General features: G+C 36.2%; 1 protein-coding gene across 2 annotated transcripts in view; it reads left to right on the plus strand.

Annotated features, from left to right (window-relative positions):
- Nucleotides 1-22,178, plus strand: part of plppr2a (phospholipid phosphatase related 2a) — a 44,791-nt gene that overhangs the window by 12,395 nt on the left and 10,218 nt on the right. For both annotated transcript variants that reach the window (XM_053515308.1, XM_053515307.1), the window contains exon 3: nt 7,242-7,430. In XM_053515308.1, the coding sequence (XP_053371283.1) occupies nt 7,242-7,430 (189 nt within the window). The remainder of the gene's footprint in view (nt 1-7,241; nt 7,431-22,178) is intronic.

Genomic DNA, 22,178 nt, shown 5'->3' on the forward strand with positions numbered 1-22,178 from the left:
TACGTTAGCCGGGAACAGGGAAACTGTTTAGTTCAGGAGCAATTTGTAACAACAGATTACAAGTTACAAATGACAAGTGTTGTTAGAGTGTTAATTAAGATAACATATCATTATCGAATGTGTTTTCCTGCTTCTGTGATTGGATTAAAATGAGTTTTGCCAGGCAGCTGCTCTCTCCTCTTTCAGTACTGCAGACCGTACTGACCTAATTTCACCCATCCATGCAACCGACAGTGTAATTAACAATTGTTAAAAATATCAGCACTCATGGAATGCCTCCCATCCAATCAGATTACTCGGAACTTAGAACTAACGATTGTATAATGATACATAAGTACTGTATAGTTTTGAAGTTCTGAAGAATGCTCTGAATTTAGGTTTAATTAATTATTTTCATTAATTAATTAAATATTTGGAAAGTAATAAATTGACAGAAAACTATCAGCCACAAGTATTTAATGGGTCCCAGAACCCAAATAATACCAAAAACACCAAATAACCCTCATCTAGGGGTCTGTGCGTCAGTCCCCAAGGTTCTCTGTTCTTTTGTAATCATCTTGTAAGTTAGATGATGTGATTTGAGATGAATTCTGTTGCACTCATAAATCACCAGAAGGAACAGCAGTGGGCCAAGTTCTGAAGGGTGTGATTAGAGTGTCATGATACTGGTGCTGGATGGTGTTGGTAGACCCGACTGACAAGAGATCATCTGTCAAGAAATCTTGATATGCAGTTACAGATTTGTTAAGGTCTACCATATCAGTTTCTCTGGTATGATTGTGTTCAGTGAAGTATTAAAGTCAGTGAACAGCCTTCTCAGACACATGCCTTTTTGGTCCAGATGGGTCAGAAACATGTCAAGGGCACTGAATATGATAATAAGTGGCCAAGTCAAATTCTACACTTCTGCTCAGGATTTGAGCGTGAGATAAAGACCAAAGATGAATAGACTGTCTGTAGAAAAACATTTACTTGTAGAAGTCCCACTTTATTTATCTATAAGAAAATTCTGGTAATGTTGTATCTAACAAACACACTTAAAAAAGATAAAAATAAATGACTATAATATTGTCATAATATATATAATATAATGTTTTAGCTTAATATTCACTTTTCCTTAATTATTAAAATAGTGTTTAGCAGGTTCTACAGTTGTGTTAAGAGAGTAACACAAATAGCAGAAGGTATAATTTAGGGCTGCAACTAACGATTATTTTAATAATCGATTAGTTGGGCGATTATGTTTTCGATTAATCGATTAATCGGATAAAACCTGACCGCTTCTTTAATTTGATATTTTGCTTATAACTATTAAAAAAAAAAAAAAAAAAAAAAAAAAACATAAATCAGGGTATTATTTATGTATAAAAAAAACTTTTAAAAATGCAAAAGCCACATATAGAGTTTAATAATCTTTAATTTTGACATTTTAAACCTTAAATGAAATGTAGTATATAATATATAGTGTATATATATATATATATATATATATATATATAGTTAAAAAAAATACACTGATCTATTGGACTATAAAAACAACTGTGGAAATGCAAAAAGCTAATAGTCACAAATATACTGTTATTTGCATTCACTGAAAACCACAACAATCACTGAATGTAATATTCTACTGTTATTCGCACCGTGTAAATTAAGCTAATCTAAAATAGCGCCATTTAACTAATCACTATTGCTCATAAGGTGATTGCGCAATGTGATGCTAGCGAGATACACGTGAACAGATTTAGCGCGACTGTCCCGAAGTTAGCAAACTGTTTAAATAAAAGCATTTAAACTATACAACTTGTACACGATGAAAAGATACAGTTTTTACCGACCCTGCTGACATTTCGCCATCCGTAACGCCAACATGTTTTTTTTTAAGTGTTCGTGCATGACATGCAATGAAATCTCGGTCTTGAATAGCGTGCAGGTTACCGTCTTCTTAGAGGAGTTTAATGTAAATTGCTATAAAACCTTGGAGGACGCGGGGCGCGCGCTTTTTCCTGCCGGCGCTTCTGTAACCTCCATTGCGCGAGCGGCTGTGTATCTGTGTGTATTTGTGCATCTTGTGGTCGCGCGCCTCAGTGACGTAAGCAGCCCAACTAATCGATAACGGCATTCGTTGACAACGAATTTCATTATCGATAATTATCGATTTTATCGATTAGTTGTTGCAGCCCTAGTATAATTAGGTATAAGAGAAAGGAATACAGATCTGGGGTTCCTCTCCTGAGAGTTCCAGGGGTAAGTACATTTGTGAATTGACAGTAAGGGACAGTTTAAGAGGAATCACTGGTACTACTAGCCGTTCAGATCAATCTACAACAAGATCATACAGATACTTTCTTTTCATTTTTGTGAAGCTGCTTTGAGACAATGACCATTGTTAAAAGCACTATATAAATAAAATTGAATTTAATTGAATTTATGTTTACAAAGCAGTTGGTCATGTTCAAGTTTAGTGATCTAGGTCCAAAAGTTTGTCAATATGTAAAGTAGGTGTAGAAAATAATAAAAGTCAATATGTATATGCGACTCATAATCAAATAGTTTACTTCACCTGGTTTTCTATGTCGTCCCAAAGATTATACCAATAAAGTCCAAGTTTTCTAGATTAATTTACCATCCTTACTTGTACTACAGAATGTACACACATACACATGCTCACATACTCATTCACACACTATGGGCAATTTGGGAACGCCAGTCTAATCTGCATGTCTTTGGAATTGAACCTGGACGTGCAAAGTGACAGTGCTAAGCACTAAGCCTTCAGTGTACAAACACTCCAATAAGTGAGTTTAATTTTATACATTTTTTAAAAACTTTTCTTACTGGTTCTTAGTGTTATAAGATCACACAGACAATGAATAATAGCAGTTGAATTTAGAGATTATTCATTGTTATCTGCATAGGAACATACTGTAAGTAAAATATTAACATTTTTACAATCTCATTAATGTAAAGCCTGAGAAATCATCTTAGATATTTAAGGTACAATTTTTTTGTTCTGTATAAAGGATTTGTGTGATTAAATTGTACAACCGTACAACCAGGTGTGTGCCCGTCATGTAAAAAAATAACTGTGGCAGCTCAATAAAATATTCAACAAAGGTAAAGCAGACTAAGTTTGAGAGTAGAGAGGACTAGCACTACAGGGACAGAAAGCATGTATGGACAAAGAAAACATAAAAGAGATGGAACATTTGCTAACAAAGGAGTTGAGGTGGCTTGGTTTAAAAAAGTGCCACTGTATTTTCATCAACTGAATGGACAACAAATTATAAGTGAAAATGTATTAATAGATTTTATGTGTTTTTTTGTAATACTAACTTGCATTTTAGTGTTTTTGGCTTAATCTTTTTTTTCTAGATGAGCAAACCAGTGTAGTAACTACTAATCAACAAAGAAATCATAGAACCCTAAAGACATAATAACTGTTGTATAATATTCTATTACTGCAGTTTTCCTTTTGCTGCAGTAAGCAGACATTTTCTTTATGATTCTTTTGTTTCAAGTATCTCCTACTTTTACATAAACTACAGCAATTAAATAAGCAATGAAGGTAAAAAACAACAAGTACTCAGCATTTTTGCATACTTCCATAATTTCTGTAATATCTTATTGTGGTTATTCAACAGCAGACAATATTTCTGGTGCTAAATGATTTTAATGCAGAGTTCAAAATTAGATCTCACCAGGTAGTATTTGTGCTCGCATTTAACAAAGATCCCTAAGTGTCTTGTTCCACAATATGTAGTTTTTACACAGGCTGTATGTCATGGTTGCCACAGAGTAAAGCCATGGAAGGAAAATGTAACATAGTGCAGAGGATTGATAAAGCTACTCAATTATGAGTGTGTACTTTCAGCATGGAGCTCATTTTAAACAAATATAATTATAATGGCCATTGTCATTATTGACATTTTTTTTTAATGGCCTGTGTTTGTAGTGTGTTTTATGTTTATCATGTAGGAAATGCATTTTACATGACTTTAAGATGTTACAGTATACTGATTTCTAATTGTATATAATTGTGTAAAATAAATGACAATTTAATTTATTTAACATCACATTTCTCAATAATTCTTCTTTATTACTGTACATATGTTATTCAGCATTACGTATGGGTAAGGGGCGTTCCAACATTTCCAAAGTTTAAGCTGCATTGAATCCAGGTTTGAGTCCTGTTGTTGGTGGGTTGCCACACCCCATACTAACCAGCCACTGCATGCAGTGCTGCTCCCAAGCCCAGATCAAATGGGAGAGTTGTGTCAGAAAGGGTATCTGCTGGAAAAACCTCCACCAAGTTGTATGCAGATCGGATGGTCCGCTGTGGCAAATCCTTGATAGGAGGAGCTGAAAGAAAGAAATCTCAAATTAATACTCTTGATAGTTCTTGTCTGATTCACTATGTTATGTTTTAATTTATCTGGCTATGCATTATGAAAAGGTACAATGTAGAAACCATGTCAAACCCACGTTATAAGAGAGGTGTTTATGAGTGTGACAGCTTAAGGCAACAATAAACAATAGTTTCTGCAATTTGTTGGAATCTTTGATCCAGTATGAAGATGCCCAAACCATCTATGTATAAAGGATGTGAACAACTTGAAAACATCTTCAATTGACAATCTGATAACTTCAGAGCTGCTGCATTGTTTTTAGTTGTACATTACTATGTTGTTAGTTTTTCAGCTGCTTTCTTGTCATAAAAAAATATCTAAAAATCATAAAAATATCTAAGTGAATTCCTTCTCTAATTACACTAAAGGCAAATGGATAATGAAAATATAAATTATTTCATAATTTTTTATAAAAAAACAACAAAAAACAACTAGATTCTTCATATGCACTAGCTAAGAAAATACAACCCACGAGCATCTGATCTGACCAAAATGAACAACAAAAACCTCTCCAGATTGATTTATGGGAGAAAAAAGATGCAGAAAATAGACAAAGTGCCATATGGAATCACTGCCCTGTCCTTCTGAATAAGCACAGACCCACATCGTGATTCTGGCCCCATGGGATACAGGACCATTTGGGCTTACATGTCTTCCAAATTTATACAGTATGCTTGAGTGCCTCCTCCATAACTCAAGTCTGTCCATGCCGCACCTGACTCAGTATCTGAACAATGTAGATATTGTTCATGTGGAACCAGTAAATAGGATACAAATTGATTATGCTGTTGTGTTTCCTAAATCCATTTTACAATAATAACTAGAAATAGCTTATGGATGCTGTGTGTTTTGCTTTTGCTTTTTTTTTTTTTTAAATAAAAGATTTTTGAATAGTGGTGTAATGGTTAGCATTGTCGCCCTGCACCTCCAGGGTCCGGGTTTAATTCCCGGCCAGGTTAGATTCCTGTCTCTGTGTGCATGGAGTTCGCATGTTTTCCCTGTGCTTGGTGGGTTTCCTCCAGGTACTCCGGTTTTCTCCCACAGACCAAAGACCTGCAAATTTGGGTAATTGGTGTTTCCAAATTGCCGATAGCGTATGAGTGTGTGTATGTGAGTGTCCTGAGATGGATTGGCACCCTGGCCAGGGTGCACCCCTTCTCATGCCCTAAGTCTCCTGGGTTTCTGAAATAGGATATTGTTAGTGAACCTTTTGGGTGCTGTGGGTTGTGCAGTGGGGGCATTTGTGGTTCAGACTCAAATGTCTGATGCACACAATAGGATTGGGATTTTGGAAATTTGGATGCCAGGTCAGGTGTGCGGTGAGCTCTGGGTGTTCCGGTGCCTTTCTTTTGTTTTCTAATATACTGTATAATTGATAATCAGCGGTAATGTGGAAATATTATACAAACACATGCAATTTTATACTTTGACTCATTGAACTTTGAGTTTGGACCCTCCAAGGCTGAAAGAAACGGAACTGTCCTATGTGGTGTTAGTCTGAGTCATCGCGTCTTGGTTTCGCATCTCTCTGCATCTCTGCAGTAGGCTGTGCCTTCAAGCTCAGCATATGCTTTGATCATGCTTATGATTCATGCCAAGATTAGAATTTTTTTTTTTTATTAGAAGAATAAATATGTACATTTTGAGCTGCTTTATTACCCAGCTATCCCAGAGTATACTAGTTTAGCAATGTATTTGACTGACAGGTTCATATAAGGTTCAACTGTAACATTATGAAAAAAAAAAAACATTGGCGGTACAGTAAAAAAGCTTGGCTTTTTAATGTTTAATGTGAGCCACAAAAATGTACACTTTAGAAACATCACATAGTAACTTAAAAATATTGTAGCAATGTGGCATGAACGTGTTTTTCACAACATTTTTTAAATATCATAGAAAATATGCTGAAGCCATAATATTTCAAAAATGGTATGTTGAGCTAAAATTGCTAGCTGACAGTAAATTAAATAATATTTGTCTAGTGTACTTAAAGATAAAACAAATAATTTTTTTTTTAAATAAATAGGTCATTTTTGCATGCCTTATTTTTTGCTGGACATAAACCCCTGTCCCCTGTCACCCACAGCTCCATTTGTTACACAACATGCCAATAAACAGTCATGCATCACCAGGGACGGATGTGGAAGACATTTCAGGAAAATTGATTGTCACAGTGTGTTTCTGTGAGTGTATGTGTGAACATAAGCTCCTAAGGGTTTCCCTCATCTGCAACACGCACATACAGTTCTGTATACACACAGTCAGAGAATCACAGGGCTATAAATGGCCTTTACATGACAGATCTTGCTTCACATCTTTCCGGCAGTCGGAACTCTGTGTGTGTGTCGTTCTAATCACAAGCTGAGTGGAGGGAAAGCAGCATCAATTTAAAATGTGTTAATGATCACGTTCGCACATGGCTTCTACTCAGACTGCACTTTACACACAGCCAGAATTACACACACACACATCCACAGGGTTCACACTGTGAGAAATGTGTGCCAGCTCACATGCGTTCCCTCTCTCACACCCTCCCTCCCTCAATCCCTCCTCTTTTTGGCTCAACCTCCTTCTCTCTCTCTTTTCCCTGGCAGATATTTCCACCTTGTCTGTTTCTCATCACACGCTTTTCTCATTTCTCTTATTTTTTTTGAGATACTCAATTCATTTCTCTTCTGTTATATCTTCTTGATCATTCCTGTCTCTCTCTCTCTTTCTCTCCTTTTTATATATATCTCACTCTCTCCCTCCTATGCCGTTTTGTGAGGTTGTAAGAGTGCAGAGTTGGAGTATTCCTCCTCCTTCTTGGTTCTAAGGACCATGTTCTATTTCCAGCTGGTGATCATGGCAGGAACGGTTCTCCTGGCGTACTACTTCGAGTACACGGACACCTTCCCCGTGCACATCCAAGGTTTCTTCTGCTACGACAAGACATTTTCCAAGCCTTACCCAGGTCCAGAGGAGAACAGCAAAGTGCCGCCTGTCCTCGTGTACTCGCTGGTTACCGCTATCCCTACCATAACGGTGAGTGCTGCATTTCTATTTCTTTCTCCCTTTCTCCCACTAATGTGCACAGTGAGAATGTGTATGTGTGCGAAAGAATGAATTTGTGCATGAGTGCAAGTTGTTGAGCACAGATAAGAGTGTGTGCGTGGGAGGGATGCTTCAGGGAGGGAGGGTAAGTTCTCACCCTGTGCTAGATTTATCCTTTACACATGCACTGGGATGATGGAAATGGATGAATCTGATGTAGGATGTAAGTTAAATGTATATGAATTCTATTACTAATCGGTGGTTTTGCTTGTGCTCTTTGGTTGTATAATAAACGAAAGGCAACAGATTGCAGAACCACATGGATTTACCCCCTGCCTCTGCAGAGAATGTTACTTGAATATGTGCGATGTGAATAGCTAAAATATGCTTAAGACACTTACATTGTAGGGTTTTACAAAAGCTAGACCTACAAAGCATGAAACAGGGCACGGACTTGGCCTGGTCAGATTTACTATAGCACCTATGAAAAACCAAGCAAAATTACACCTGTCCAGATGTAGATGCAGACTTGATCAAAGTCACAGTGCACAAACCTCGCTTGACTCATTCTCAAGTATTCAGACATTGCACAGTCTAAACCTGACTCATAGCGATTCGAAGACAGAATACCAGCACGACCTGGTCCAGACTAAGTATGCGCCTATCAAACACAAACTACAACTGCAACTTGACAACCTAAGGGCACTTAAGGAACTTTTGACAAAAACATTTTTTTTTTTTTTAACAAACTGCTCTCAGTTCTATTCAGTACTACATGTCATGCTCTGGAATCCCATGGGTCAGCGAGCTCCACTGTTGCTCCATTTCACTTCAGAGCTCCAGTTCCACCTGAGGGCTCTAACAGCTCAATTCCAAATGTACCTGTAACTTTACTAAATAATTTTCTCTATACTGTAGCTTAAATGGCATCTAAATGGCGCCTGTGCCCTTATGTATGTCACCATCTACTTGGTGACATTTGTTTAGTGAGGTGCGAATCTATTGTGTGAAAGTCCTGAGGGGTGAAAGGACAAAAAGAACAAGGATTTATGACATCTATGACCAGAGGGAAATATAAAAAACCTATAATTACTTACTTAAACACTTAAAATAATGGGCAGCATTGTGACATACAGTACAGTAGTATGGTTCACCAGGTTCTATTGTGAGCTCGAGCTGAACTGTGTGGTGATCCACAGGTTCTTACTGTGTCCATTAGGGTTTCCTTCTGTTAAGCATATTTTAGCTATCCACCACCTTCTTCCATTTTTACCAAAAAACATGTGATTATCCACATTAAATTATCCAAGGTGGGAATGAGTGTTTAAAGTGTGTTTGTTGCCCAGTGATGGACTGCTGACCGGATGTTACTTATATACAATAGGGTGATTCCCTCGAAAGAGACCTTGTATTCCGTAATAACTTTTGCTATGATGAAGCAATCTGAATGTGTAATCAGTATTTGTAATCAATTGCATTACATTCAATGCTGACAATCAGAGAATAATCGATTGATTTTTTGATGGTTTCCGCCATGAGAAGAGATCAATGATCCAGTCGTACAATACATACAATCCTTGGAATAAGGATAAGGGTCTGTTCTAAATCCACTCTGACGTCGCTTAAACAAATTGGTGACCCAAGGTTTGCAGTTAAAAGAGGCGCTGCTCATTACTGTACACCACTATCCTGATGAAAAGTCGAGTGACTGAGTAAAGGGGTACGGAGTTAAACGGTGCAATGGCTGTCTGTTACCTACAGTACCTTATCGGTCCAATATTATATATACTGTAGTATTATATATATATATATATATATATATATATATATATATATATATATATACAGTCTAGTATATTGTACTGTATATTGTTTCGTTCAGATTGCTTCTTCCTAGCGAAAGTTATTACAGAATATTTCGGGCCTCTTTCGTGTAAATCACCCTGTATATACAGTACTGTTTTTTTTTTCTTTTTTCAAAATCACAGCCAAGAGGCATTTTAAAATCTAATTGTATTTGTTGCCTCTGCCATGCTACTTTCTACTTTAATCTCCATCCACTGTGACTGATGAACTATATTTAACTGAATTTTGGATAATTAAAAGCATCCAAGCTGTTTCCAGGCATGGTGATTTGCATTTAATGTTCAATTTCTTAGGTATATACAAATAATGTTCTGCAAAAAAAGGCTGTTAAAGTTTTATGAAACGTTTTCACATAAGCAGTGGTGTCAAAAGTATTCACATTCATTACTTGAGTAGAAGTATAGATACTAGGGTTTAAAAAGACTTCTTTAGAAGTTGAAGTATCAACTCAAGCTTTTTACTCAAGTAAAAGTGTAAAAGTACTGGTTTCAAAACTACTTAAAGTATAAAAGTAAAAGTAATGTGAGGGGGGGGGGGGGCATTAAGGATAAAAGCTTAGGCTGTGCCAGGGCCTATATACTGCACTAACACCTCATAAAAAAAGAAAAATGTGTGTTTATATACATAAACACACATGTCCTTACCGTATAACCATACAGTATATGTGTACTACTGAGCATTAACATGTTTTATAGAGAAGAAGATATGATATGATAACTAGTTGCCTCTGAAGTTTGACTTTTTGCACCATTAAAATACTTAATTTTAATTACTTAAAACTTATTAACAATTACCCTTGTATTGTTGTCTACAATAAACATTATTGCTGTCAGAATGAATGATTAATCCAAGTGATTAATCAAAAAAAAAAAAAAAATATATATATATATATATATATATATATATATATATATATATATAATGACCAAATATATGGTCTTCCTGGCTACCAACCTCCTCGCTGGTGCTTGGTTGTGACATTTCGCTCGAATCTTGAGTCTATGAGGCGCCGTATAGGGCTTAAATCAAACTTTACTCATGCACACACATATGAAACACTTGCATACACATATATGAAACACTCACACATACATATATACTACTAACTGCTCAAACAACTACATATGAAACACTTGCATACACATATATGAAACACTCACACATACATATATACTACTAACTGCTCAAACAACTACATATGAAATGCGCGCGCACATACATACATACTTTCCGCGCACACACATACATACTTTCCGCGCACATACATACATACTTTCCGCGCACATATATACAAACTCTTCTCGCACATTCACCTATGAGATTCTCAGTGTAACCGGAAGGCATTTCAGTGTAAAAGGAAGGCATTTCAGTGTAACCGGAAGGCATTTCAGTGTAGACGGACTTGTCGCTTCATTCTCCCTGAATGGTAGTACTGGTTTGTATCATCACTGCTCAATCACATGGCGTATTCAGAACTATCCACATAATGTCTGAATATTTCAGCGGCAGAAAACGCAGGTGATGAGTTGCAAAAAGAAAATTGAAGCACGGAATCTGTGGCTAATATGTCGGATCCTACAACAGAAAGAAATACTGTTTTGTGAAATGTGTTTCCTCGCCTTCGCTAATATGAACAATAACTCATCGGAATCCCACGGGACAAACATTGTTCCGACCCTCCATATCACCCACTTTTGTGGTGATAAATAAATCACTCGTTGTCTTCTAAACTGTCCATTAACGGTCTATTTAAGAAACGCTACTACTAATCAGGGAGAATGAAGTTCATATACATTGAAATTACTACTCCCTACACCCTACTCCCTGCGCAGGAAATGTCTGAAAAGGGAACTTCACTCTACAAAATTCCACCATTCAGAACACCATGCAACGTCACTTCCTCCTTGCGTTACCATGGTAACACAAGCACCTCGGATACCTGTCGCTGCTGCTGTGGAAATTTCACGCTACGGACATTAAATATAGATTATTTATTGAAACAAAAACTGATACCATAAAAAAATATAAAACATTATTTATTTATTTATTTTTACAGATTACTAGCCTATATAATACGAATGGTTTCTTTATTAAATCAAAATGTAAATTATTGTGTCCTATTTATATGATGTCCTCGCCTCGATAATAATTATAATAAAAATATAAATTATTTTTCGAGTAATTTTTTTTCACACTCCAGCGATATGTAATGACTTATAGGAAATTATCCATTCCCTTTTCCGCTAAACTAAAGATCCGTTGTTCACTCGTTCCCTACACCGCTACAGTTGGCTTTGTGCGCGTGCACAGAAAGTATGTATGTGTGTGTGTGCGTGCGTGTGCGCGGAAAGTATGTATGTATGTGCGCGGAAAGTATGTATGTATGTATGTGCGCGGAAAGTATGTATGTATGTGCGCGGAAAGTATGTATGTATGTGCGCGGAAAGTATGTATGTGTGTGCGCGGAAAGTATGTATGTGTGTGCGCGGAAAGTATGTATGTATGTGCGCGCGCATTTCATATGTAGTTGTTTGAGCAGTTAGTAGTATATATGTATGTGTGAGTGTTTCATATATGTGTATGCAAGTGTTTCATATGTAGTTGTTTGAGCAGTTAGTAGTATATATGTATGTGTGAGTGTTTCATATATGTGTATGCAAGTGTTTCATATGTAGTTGTTTGAGCAGTTAGTAGTATATATGTATGTGTGAGTGTTTCATATATGTGTATGCAAGTGTTTCATATGTGTGTGCATGAGTAAAGTTTGATTTAAGCCCTATACGGCGCCTCATGTGAGTCTCTATCACGGACATCTTCTTCCACTTATCACAACCTTATCAACCGAAAATGCTATTTTATTCAAACGTCCTTGCTGGAGTGTGTGTCGTGACGTCATGTGCAGGTGCGATGGATCGCGTACCAACCAATAGGGTGTCGGAATGGTATGTTACTTCTCATCCAACCACAATCAAATTCGCTCCATCCGGATGGCGCGATTTATACGGATGTTTTTTGTTTGTTTGTTTTTTAAATGACAAGCTGAAATGAAATAGGAGTAACAAGGCTATTTTTAAAATGTAAGGAGTAGAAAGTACAGATAATTGCGTGAAAATGTAAGGAGTAGAAGTAAAAAGTTGGCTGAAAAATAATTACTCCAGTAAAGTATAGATACCCAAAATTTCTACTTGTAAGTTAGGTAACGAAGTATTTGTACTTCGTTACTTGACATCTCTTATAAAACAACATTATAGAAAATGAATAACAGTAAAACCAAAACAAAATAAAGGTGGAACCATACTACACCTAAAAAAAAAAAAATCTGTACTGTATTGTATCTTATTAAAGATGACACCTTTAGACATAGTGCTAAGTATGCATTATGCAATATATTATCATATAAATTTATTTTTTACCATTTATGTAATGTATGGGAAAATGACTGAACAGTATGTAAACATACATTATGTACAGTACTGTATGTAAACATAAAAAGGCATTTGTAGTTTTGTGTGTGTGTGTGTGTGTGTGTGTATTTTTATGCCCTGTGATGGGTTGGTAGACATTCCAGGGTGTCCCCTAGCTTGTGTCCTAAACTCATCAAGAACCTACACCAGATAAGGGTTATACTGTAGATAATAAATGGATGAAGATCCACAAACAGTTACTTACTGTATGTACCATTTCTCTGATAAAAGGTGGATAAGTATATAGGCAGTAAGGGCATTAGCAGGATGAAAAGATGAAGCCAGAACCTCTAAAACAGCAATACGACTTCATTTAAAAAAAGGCCACAAAATGCAAATAGTGAGAGAAAAAAGTTATTAGTTAATTATCCACAGTTCCACATTTTTTAAACATTTTAAATCAGTGATAATCACACATAAATGTGCATTCATGATTTGAATCTAAACAAATACAAACCATGGTTATTTCACTACATGTACTATAATGTATAAATAAATATTCATCTTTTGTTAGTTGTTACCCACTGTCTCCAGGCACCAAGCTTGGCACTGATAATCTAAAATGATATTACATTTTTTTTAAAGCTCCTATTAACTTCCTATGTCTATATCTGCAATGAAGAGAATCTTAAACTCTTCATAACTGTGAAAATATGTGCAAATGATTTTCTTTTGTAAACGAGTCTAAATTCAACATTACATGTACATCAGTATGTATAATATGGCATATATTGCCTCTTGGATAATTCTGTTGATTGTCTTAATGACAGAATGTTTATGAATGATTGTGGTCTTAATGATAGAACTCAGATTAGATCTACAGTCCTTTGTATGTAATTCCCTCAGTATACTGTAGATCCAAATTCTACCTAATTCTTAATTTATTGTTTTATGATTTTTCATGTTATTAATGAGATGCATTTTACACACACACACACACACACACACACAATCTCCATAAAACTGGAAATTGAAAATTAGGTAGAATTTAAATCTACAGTATTACAGGATCTACTTGTTATATGTATATGCCCACACACACATCATCATTTTGAAAAATCTGACTCCTGAGGAGTAAACGTACTCACCAGTTTAATTCCTAGCAACAAGGTTGGTCGTGCTTTCTCATGGGGAAGGATGGCACACTTGCACTATCACATCAATCATAGTGACACTAGTCAATCATGGGCATATGGGAGCTCATGCAAGCAGAAGAGATCAGATAGCACTTTCCTCCAAGTAAGTGTGTTATGCCCAAAGGTGTAACCTTGCTGGGTCACATATAATTGACATATAATCACATCATATAATTGACAAAATTCATGTAAGAGCCAAATATTAAGTGAAGCATATGTCATGCAAAAGAATCAGTAACAAAGCAAATAGGATGGTCTAAACTGTAATAAAATTTTCAATGTGTTGATTGACTCGCCACATCCACCCATGAACCAATACTGTAAATATCCAAGAAAATATTTCAGCTTAAAAGTGCCGGTGGCATAATAACAATACAGCTGTGTATAACCAATGTTAAATGATTACAATAAAAAGGAAGCATTTATTCTATCATTTTTGGAACAGCACCAAAAGTAAAAGTTTCCCCAAACTAAAGAAAAATTAAAGCATACAGTGGGGCAAAAAGTATTTAGTCAGCCACCAATTGTGCAGGTTCTCCCTCTTAAAAAGATGAGAGGCCTGTAATTTTCATTATAGGTATACCTCAACTATACAACAAGCCAAAATAAGAAAAAATCCAAAAAATCACATTGTAGGATTTTTAAAGAATTTATTTGCAAACTATGGTGGAAAATAAGTATTTGGTCACTACAAACAAGCAAAATTTTTGGCTCTCACAGACCTGTAACCTCTTCTTTAAGATGCTCCTCTGTCCTCCACTCGTTACCTGTATTAATGGCATCTGTTATCTGTATGAAAGACATCTGTTCACTATCTCAAACAGTCACACTCCAAACTCCACTATGGCCAAGACCAAAGAGCTGTCAAAGGACACCAGAAACAAAATTGTAGACCTGCACCAGGCTGGGAAGACTGAATCTGCTATAGGTAAGCAGCTTGGTGTGAAGAAATCAACTGTGGGAGCAATTATTAGGAAATGGAAGACATACAAGACACCGATAATCTCCCTCGATCTGTGGCTCGACCCCGTGGGGTCAAAAAAATCACAAGAACCACACTAAAGCATGTAAAGCATGGGGGTGGAAACATCATGCTTTGTGGCTCTTTTTTTGCAAAGGGACCAAGACGAATAATCTGGGTAAAGAAAAGAATGAATGGGGCCATGCATCGTGAGATTTTACGTAAAAATCTCCCTCCATCAGCAAGGGCATTGAAGATGAAACGTGGCTGGGTATTTCAGCATGACAATGATCCCAAACACACCAGCTGGGCAATGAAGGAGTGGCTTCGTAAGAAGCATTTTAGGGTCCTGGAGTGACCTAGCCAGACTCCAGATCTCAACCTTCTAAAAAAATCTTTGGAGGGAGTTGAAAGTCTGTGCTGCCCAGCGACAACCCCAACACATCACTGCCCTAGAGTAGATCTGCATTGAGGAAGGGGCCAAAACACCAGCAACAGTGTGTGAAAACCTTGTGAAGATTTACAGAAAAATTTTGACCTCTGTCATTGCCAACAAAGCGTATATAAAAAAGTATTGAGATTAAATTTTGTTATTGACCAAATACTTAGTTTCCAACATAATTTGCAAATAAATTCTTTAAAAATCATACAATGTGATTTTCTGGATTTTTTGCCCTTATTTTGTCTCTCATAGTTGAGGTGGAAGAACTTGCACAATTGGTGGCTGACTTAATACTTTTTTGCCCCACTGTATAATTGATTAATAGATATACAGTAACTTTCCCTATAGAAGCCTGTAAACCAACAATTTAACCATGCATATGCACACATGCATCATAGGGGCACCTCGGTACTTAAACAAATGCATTATATTCCTATTGTATGTCTTAAGTGTTAAGCATTACACCTCTGGGTTCTGCCTAACAGTGCATAAGCGACAATTTGTACTGTAAAGTTGTGGTGAGTAAAGTCACATGCATCAGAGGAAGCAGGTTTTCTGCTACACACTCCCTAAAAAAATTGGGGGAGGAATAAAAAAGTCCAGTTTCAATATTTCAATATTTAATTTTAACTTTGAGTAAATTGTTCATACAGTATAAATACCAGGGCTGGATCAGTACATGCAGCTACTGTACATCGTGGGGAGAACTTCTGACTTTACACTTGTCCAGAAGATGATCAGTGACTCCCTTCACAAGGAGAGTAAGTCACAGATGGTCATCACTGAAAGGGCTGACTGGAAGGGACTGTTTTCCTTTTCTTGGCCTTGAGTTAATTTATGGACATTTCAGCATAAGACATATAAATACAGTTGTTTTACAGCTTGCAGCTTGTAAGTTTTCCTTTAGCTTTACCCAAGATGACTCTGTGTGCTTCCTGTGGGTATTCCTTTTGAAACCTGGTTTTATTTTTCTACTTCTTCATTAGCTAGTTCACTGATCAATTGTCCGGAAGGATTTACAATAATTTTTGGTAATTCTGAAGGGACAGTAATAGTCTTTATCTGCAGTGACAACAATGATAAAAAAAATGCAAAACCAACAGCATTTATCATCTTTTGGTGTTCCTTGTGGACCAGTGTATGATAGCATGGATGAGTTTTACGTGTAGTTTTCTCAGTATTGTATGAGTAAGCATTCATATTCATTGTGAAGTTCCAACAGTTGGTGCCATGTCATCTGCTGGTGTTGGTCCAGTGTGCTTTATCAAGTCAAAAGTCAACACAGGAGCACTTTCCTTATGTCTGCTAAGAAGATTTATGGAGATGCTGATTTTGTTTTCCAGGAGGAATTTAGCATCTACCCACAGTGCCAAAACTACCACTAACTGGTTTGCTGACCATGATATACAGTAACTGTGCTGGATTGGTCAGCCAACTTACCTGACCTGAACATTGTTGAGAATTAAAGTGGTATTATCAAGAGGAAAATGAGAAACACCCGACCCAAAAAAGGAAGGCTGCTATCAAAGCAACCTGGTCTTTAATACACCTCAGCAGTGCCACAGGCTGATTACCTCCATGCCATGCCACACTGTTGTAGTAATTATTGTAAATAAGTCACTTATGCACTTATGCTTAGATGCTGACTGCATTTCATTAGCACTGTACCTGTACTTTGCAAACTGACAAGAACGTTTAGTCTAATCTAATCTAATCTAATCTAATCTGATCAAAAGAAGCCCTGAACACGTATTAAGTGCATAAATTGATTCTAATATTTTGAGTTACTGTTTTTTTTTGCCTTTCATGAATTGTCCCACATGGAAAAAACCTATATAAAACATATATGTTTTAATATAGGTTTGATATAGGTTTTTAATATATGTGACATATATAAAATTGGCCGTTTTCCTATATTATATGTACATATATGCGTACATATATGCGTGCGTGCATATATGCGTGCATATATGTACCTATAGACATATATGTGACATATATAAAATTGGCCGTTTTCCTATATTATATGTACATATATGTACATATATGCGTACATATATGCGTGCGTGCATATATGTACCCATATAGACATATATGTGACATATATAAAATTGGCCGTTTTCCTATATTATATGTACATATATATGTACATATATACGTGCATATATGTACCTATGTGCATATATATGCACCTATATTTTTACCTAGATATTAGTAAAATTATTAAAATCCATAGCTGTTAGACAACATAAATAAAAGCCCAAAATGTAGAAATTTAATTTTTTTTATTTTTTTAAGAACAATCAAATAGTAAAAGAACAAAAATAAGACAAAAAAACTCAACAGGAAGAAAACATATATATATTTTGAGGACCTTCTCAGCTTCGTGAGCTTTGAATTGATAGATGTGCCTGTCTGCCCTCGGGTGGCTGCCGGCCACTTCTTCAATGTAGCATCTAGAAAAGACAAAAATAATAAGACAGTATAATAATAATAAATGATTATTTATTAAAACGTTTATAAACGTATGTAAACTCCATAAGGCATTAGCTTAGCCACCGGGAAATATCATGTTTGTGCTACATACAGAAAGGCAGCATGTTAGCATGATTTACCTAAACTATGTAAATGGCATTGAAAACCAATGTGTCACACAAGCTGACAAGAGCTAGCTGAAGTGAGGAAAATATTTACTAATATTAGTTTAATATTATCAGAATAAGAGTTATATAAGACTTAATAACTTACCCAGTGTGTCCTCCTGGATTCTCTCTTCAAAATGCTCCCGTTCGTCGTCAGGGCCACACCGTCTTCTTCTGAGGTAAATGTAAACTCCTCCCACTTTCCAGAACATTCTGAAGAGTTTCCTTGTCCGGGGGCGTGGCCTAGTATGTAAATTAGCCGGACTGATTTCCGTGTGATTGGCGTGTGGGCGTGTCCTGCCTCGGGTCATTAGCAGATAATACGACAGAAATTCTAAAATGTGTTTTTTATTTAGTTAGTTCTTAGTTATTGCCTTGATAATAGAAAATATGAGCGCATCATGTATGACAGTTGCCAAAGTGAGATATGAGCTAAAATGACTAGATCCTGCCATGAGCTATATAGGAGACATATCTTGTATGTACATATAGGGCTTATATGTGGATATAAAGAAGCAATACAGGAGACCTATATGGCCTGTATATGCACATATATGCACCTCAATTTTGCCTATATGCAGCATATATATTATCATATATATGCATATATACCGCATATAGGCTTCGTATATGCGCATATATCCCCATATAGGTGAGGATAAATGCGCATATATACTGCATATAGGCCTTCATATATGCGCATATATCGTCATATAGGTCAGGATATATGTGCATATATACTGCATATAGGTGAAGATATATGCGCATATATCCTCATATAGGTGAGGATATATGCGCATATATACTGCATATAGGTTTCATATATGCGCATATATCCTCATATAGGTGAGGATATATGTGCATATATACTGCATATAGGTTTCATATATGCGCATATATCCTCATATAGGTTCTTTCCATGTGGGGTAAGCTGTAATCATTAAAATTTAAACACAAAAAGGATTGAAATATTTTAATATTTTAGGTGTACTGCATGTATGTCTGTCTGTTTATCACATGAATATGCTATATGCCAGTGGCGGACTGGGACAATAATTCAGGCCGGGAATTTGACTCCACTACCAGGCCACCTCTGCTGCTGCAGTCACCACCACCCTATTCATGTAATCTACTGGACTGATAAACTTGTAGGCTAACCCTATTATTGTAACAGGTAGACTACCAGATGCAATATAAATGAATTAAAAAATAGCCCTTAACAACTCACTAGGAATACACCATTTATACTACCAAACCAATGACAATTTTTTTTAAAAGAGATAATAAGAGACACATTCACATGTTGAAATATTTACATTTTATGTATTTTCAGTGCTCAACTCTAGTATATCAAATGCATCAGAAACACAAACACAAATAAACTTAACAAAACCTATGACAGCGTAAGTAACAGATAATGTTTACTCAATTATGGCATTATGTGGAACAGACCAGTAAGAGTAAACAGTAAGTAATTAGCACTACTAGTACACCAGTAGGCGTTTGAATTGGGTGATACTTTAAAAAAAAATCTAAATCCTTAGACTGTGGACAGGCAAAATAATCAAAAGAGATATAAGGGCTTTCACTGTCTCCTTAATCTTTCCCTGAATCCTTCTCTCTCTCACTCTGCACATGTACCGTAGTTGCTCTGCAATATGAAATAAGCGTGTTCAATAATCTGTACTTATAATTGTGCAGCCATCAGTTGTATGTTCCCAAAATCACAGTCCTTCTACTGATCTTATAAATCATTAAAAAGCACATGTTGTTTAAAAAGTATAGCCTGCTGCATGCATGTTTAGTTTAGCTTATCTTTAACTTTACCTGAAGTCAAACGCTCTGACTCAAACGCTGAACTGTCCACCACCTCTAGCTCAACAGCAGGAGCATTTACAGCACTAGTGCTACTGCTGCTGCTTCCTTCGTCACCTTTTCAGACGAAACGAGACTTGACACAGCACAGCAGCACTTACATATTGTTGCTCGTTTGTTGGTTTAGTTTTATCGATTGTGATGATCTAAGTGATTTGGATGAAACTGGTTCGTCTGCCAAATTATTATAAATATAATGTAAATGTAATCTTGACCGACCTGTTCCCTTACTGGCGAACATGGCTGGGATTTTGCAGCAGCTTGCTGCGTCTGCGGCCAGGGCTTTTTTCCTTTTTTTTTATACGCTGACTCTCTGCTCCTCCTTTGCGTTTACGCTCCATTTTTTTTTAACGATTTAGTCAGAGCGTCGCTGACGTTGGGTCATGTGATGTGGGAGTGTAATTTTCCCTCCTGATCTTCTAATCTTCCCCTCCATTGCCTGATTCGTAGATTGAGAGATTGAGAGATCCGAGAATTCGTAGTTATACACCAGCCTATCACATGCCAGGCTGATCGTCTGCACAGCGGCAGCCGGCAGGCCAGAACGACCGTCAGGCCACCGGGAAATGTCCCGGTGCTCCCGATGGCCAGTCCGCCCCTGCTATATGCACAAATTATACCATTACATTAGGTCTAAAGGCAAATAAAAAACTATAAACTGTACTTGTAATTTTAAACTAATCCATAGTCTATTATTATTTTTAATGAAACAATAATTGTACTAAATCTTATAAAATAATATTTTTTTATTTGTTAATATTGATGTATTAGACTAACAGCTAAGCTTTCATTTTTGCCTTTGCTATCCAATAAGATCATAACAGTAATATATTAGTCTTTCAATTAAATTCCAGTATATTTTCCATATATTTCGTTAATTAATTTTAGAGACATAAATCCTATGCTCCTAATGAAAGCATTTTGTCCTTTGACAGAGAAAACTGCAGAATTATTGACATCATTATTGACACTGTAGAATTGTGTGAAAAAATCTCTAAACTAAATATGCAACTTTTTTAATAGTTTTTGTTATTTTCAGTTTGTGAATTAAGTAGTTGAACGTACTGTACAAGGACACTGTATGTATCCTGCTTTAAACCTAATATTGCTTCCAACTAAAAAAAGGGTTTCTTATTAAGAACACGTATACTGTAGATGGAACCTCCTCCATGCAGAACATCTTGAGTTTTTGTAAATTTTTACATTTGTGCATGCGCACACCTTTCTTCAGTCTAGACCATGACTTCTCAGTGATCAGATGCAGATAGAAGAATCTACATTCAGAAGAGAAATCTAACAGAAACAATAGTGTTGTTGCCAAAATATTATCATATAATAGTACCTGGCAGATTTCGTTATCCCAATATTTTGCATCAGTGATCTATGACCAAGTGATCAGGTGCTATTTTATATGTAGCCCTCACCAAAAAGTCTAATTTTGGTCTTAACCTACCACGACACATGGTTTTAATTGCTTGCATATTTTTTATCCATTACCTTAATTGTGCAGTTCAACCATCTGTCTCTGTGGTGTTAAAAGCTTTTTGTTTTTCCCCAGGGTAATTGATGTAAAAGGGGTCTTAATTTGGGTGGGTATCCCTCAGAAAACAAGACAAATTGTTAAATCCTTTGAAAAAACAATTATATATATATATTTATTCCTAAGAAATATAGGTAGAAATGTTTACTCCAAACATGCTGTGTTCATTAAATAAAATTTTTGTCCCTCTTTTTCATGAAGAGTATATATAATTCTGTACCAAAACACACATACAATCATACGCTTAATAAATGCAATTAATAATAAATAAAATAAAACGCAACATCCTAAATAAGTATAGGAAAGTTGTAGTAAAAAGAAAAAATTGGGGAAAAAATAGGTTCAACATCAAGATAATGTACATCAAGAGATAAAGCCAATCAGCCTTTTGCATTGAAATGGTTTCTGTATTCATTTTACTCCTTCACATTCCGCTCACACTCTCTTTACAACTACAGAACAGAATATCCACTGAGTGATGTGTGTACGTGCTCTCGACTGACTCACGCTAGCTGTTGCTGGATGTCATGAAAGCAAAGCAGCTTTATTCTTGACACAGATCTGACAGAGAGGAATTGAATTTGTGAAGAAAAGAAACAATAAAGGTTGGCATGTACAATAAGCGTGAAAATTACTCCTTCGCTCAGCGACGCTCATAATACAACTGTATGAATGTGCCAACATGAGCGTTGTAGATTTTAAGAGGCCGAATAGAGAGGAAGACAAAGAGAGCATGAAATGAAATAGAAAAAAAAACATGTAGGAAAAACGACAGAGAAGAGAGAGAGAGAGAGAGAGAGAGATGTGTAGGTG

Source organism: Clarias gariepinus, chromosome 16, assembly GCF_024256425.1.
Source record: "Clarias gariepinus isolate MV-2021 ecotype Netherlands chromosome 16, CGAR_prim_01v2, whole genome shotgun sequence".
Taxonomy (NCBI): domain Eukaryota; kingdom Metazoa; phylum Chordata; class Actinopteri; order Siluriformes; family Clariidae; genus Clarias; species Clarias gariepinus.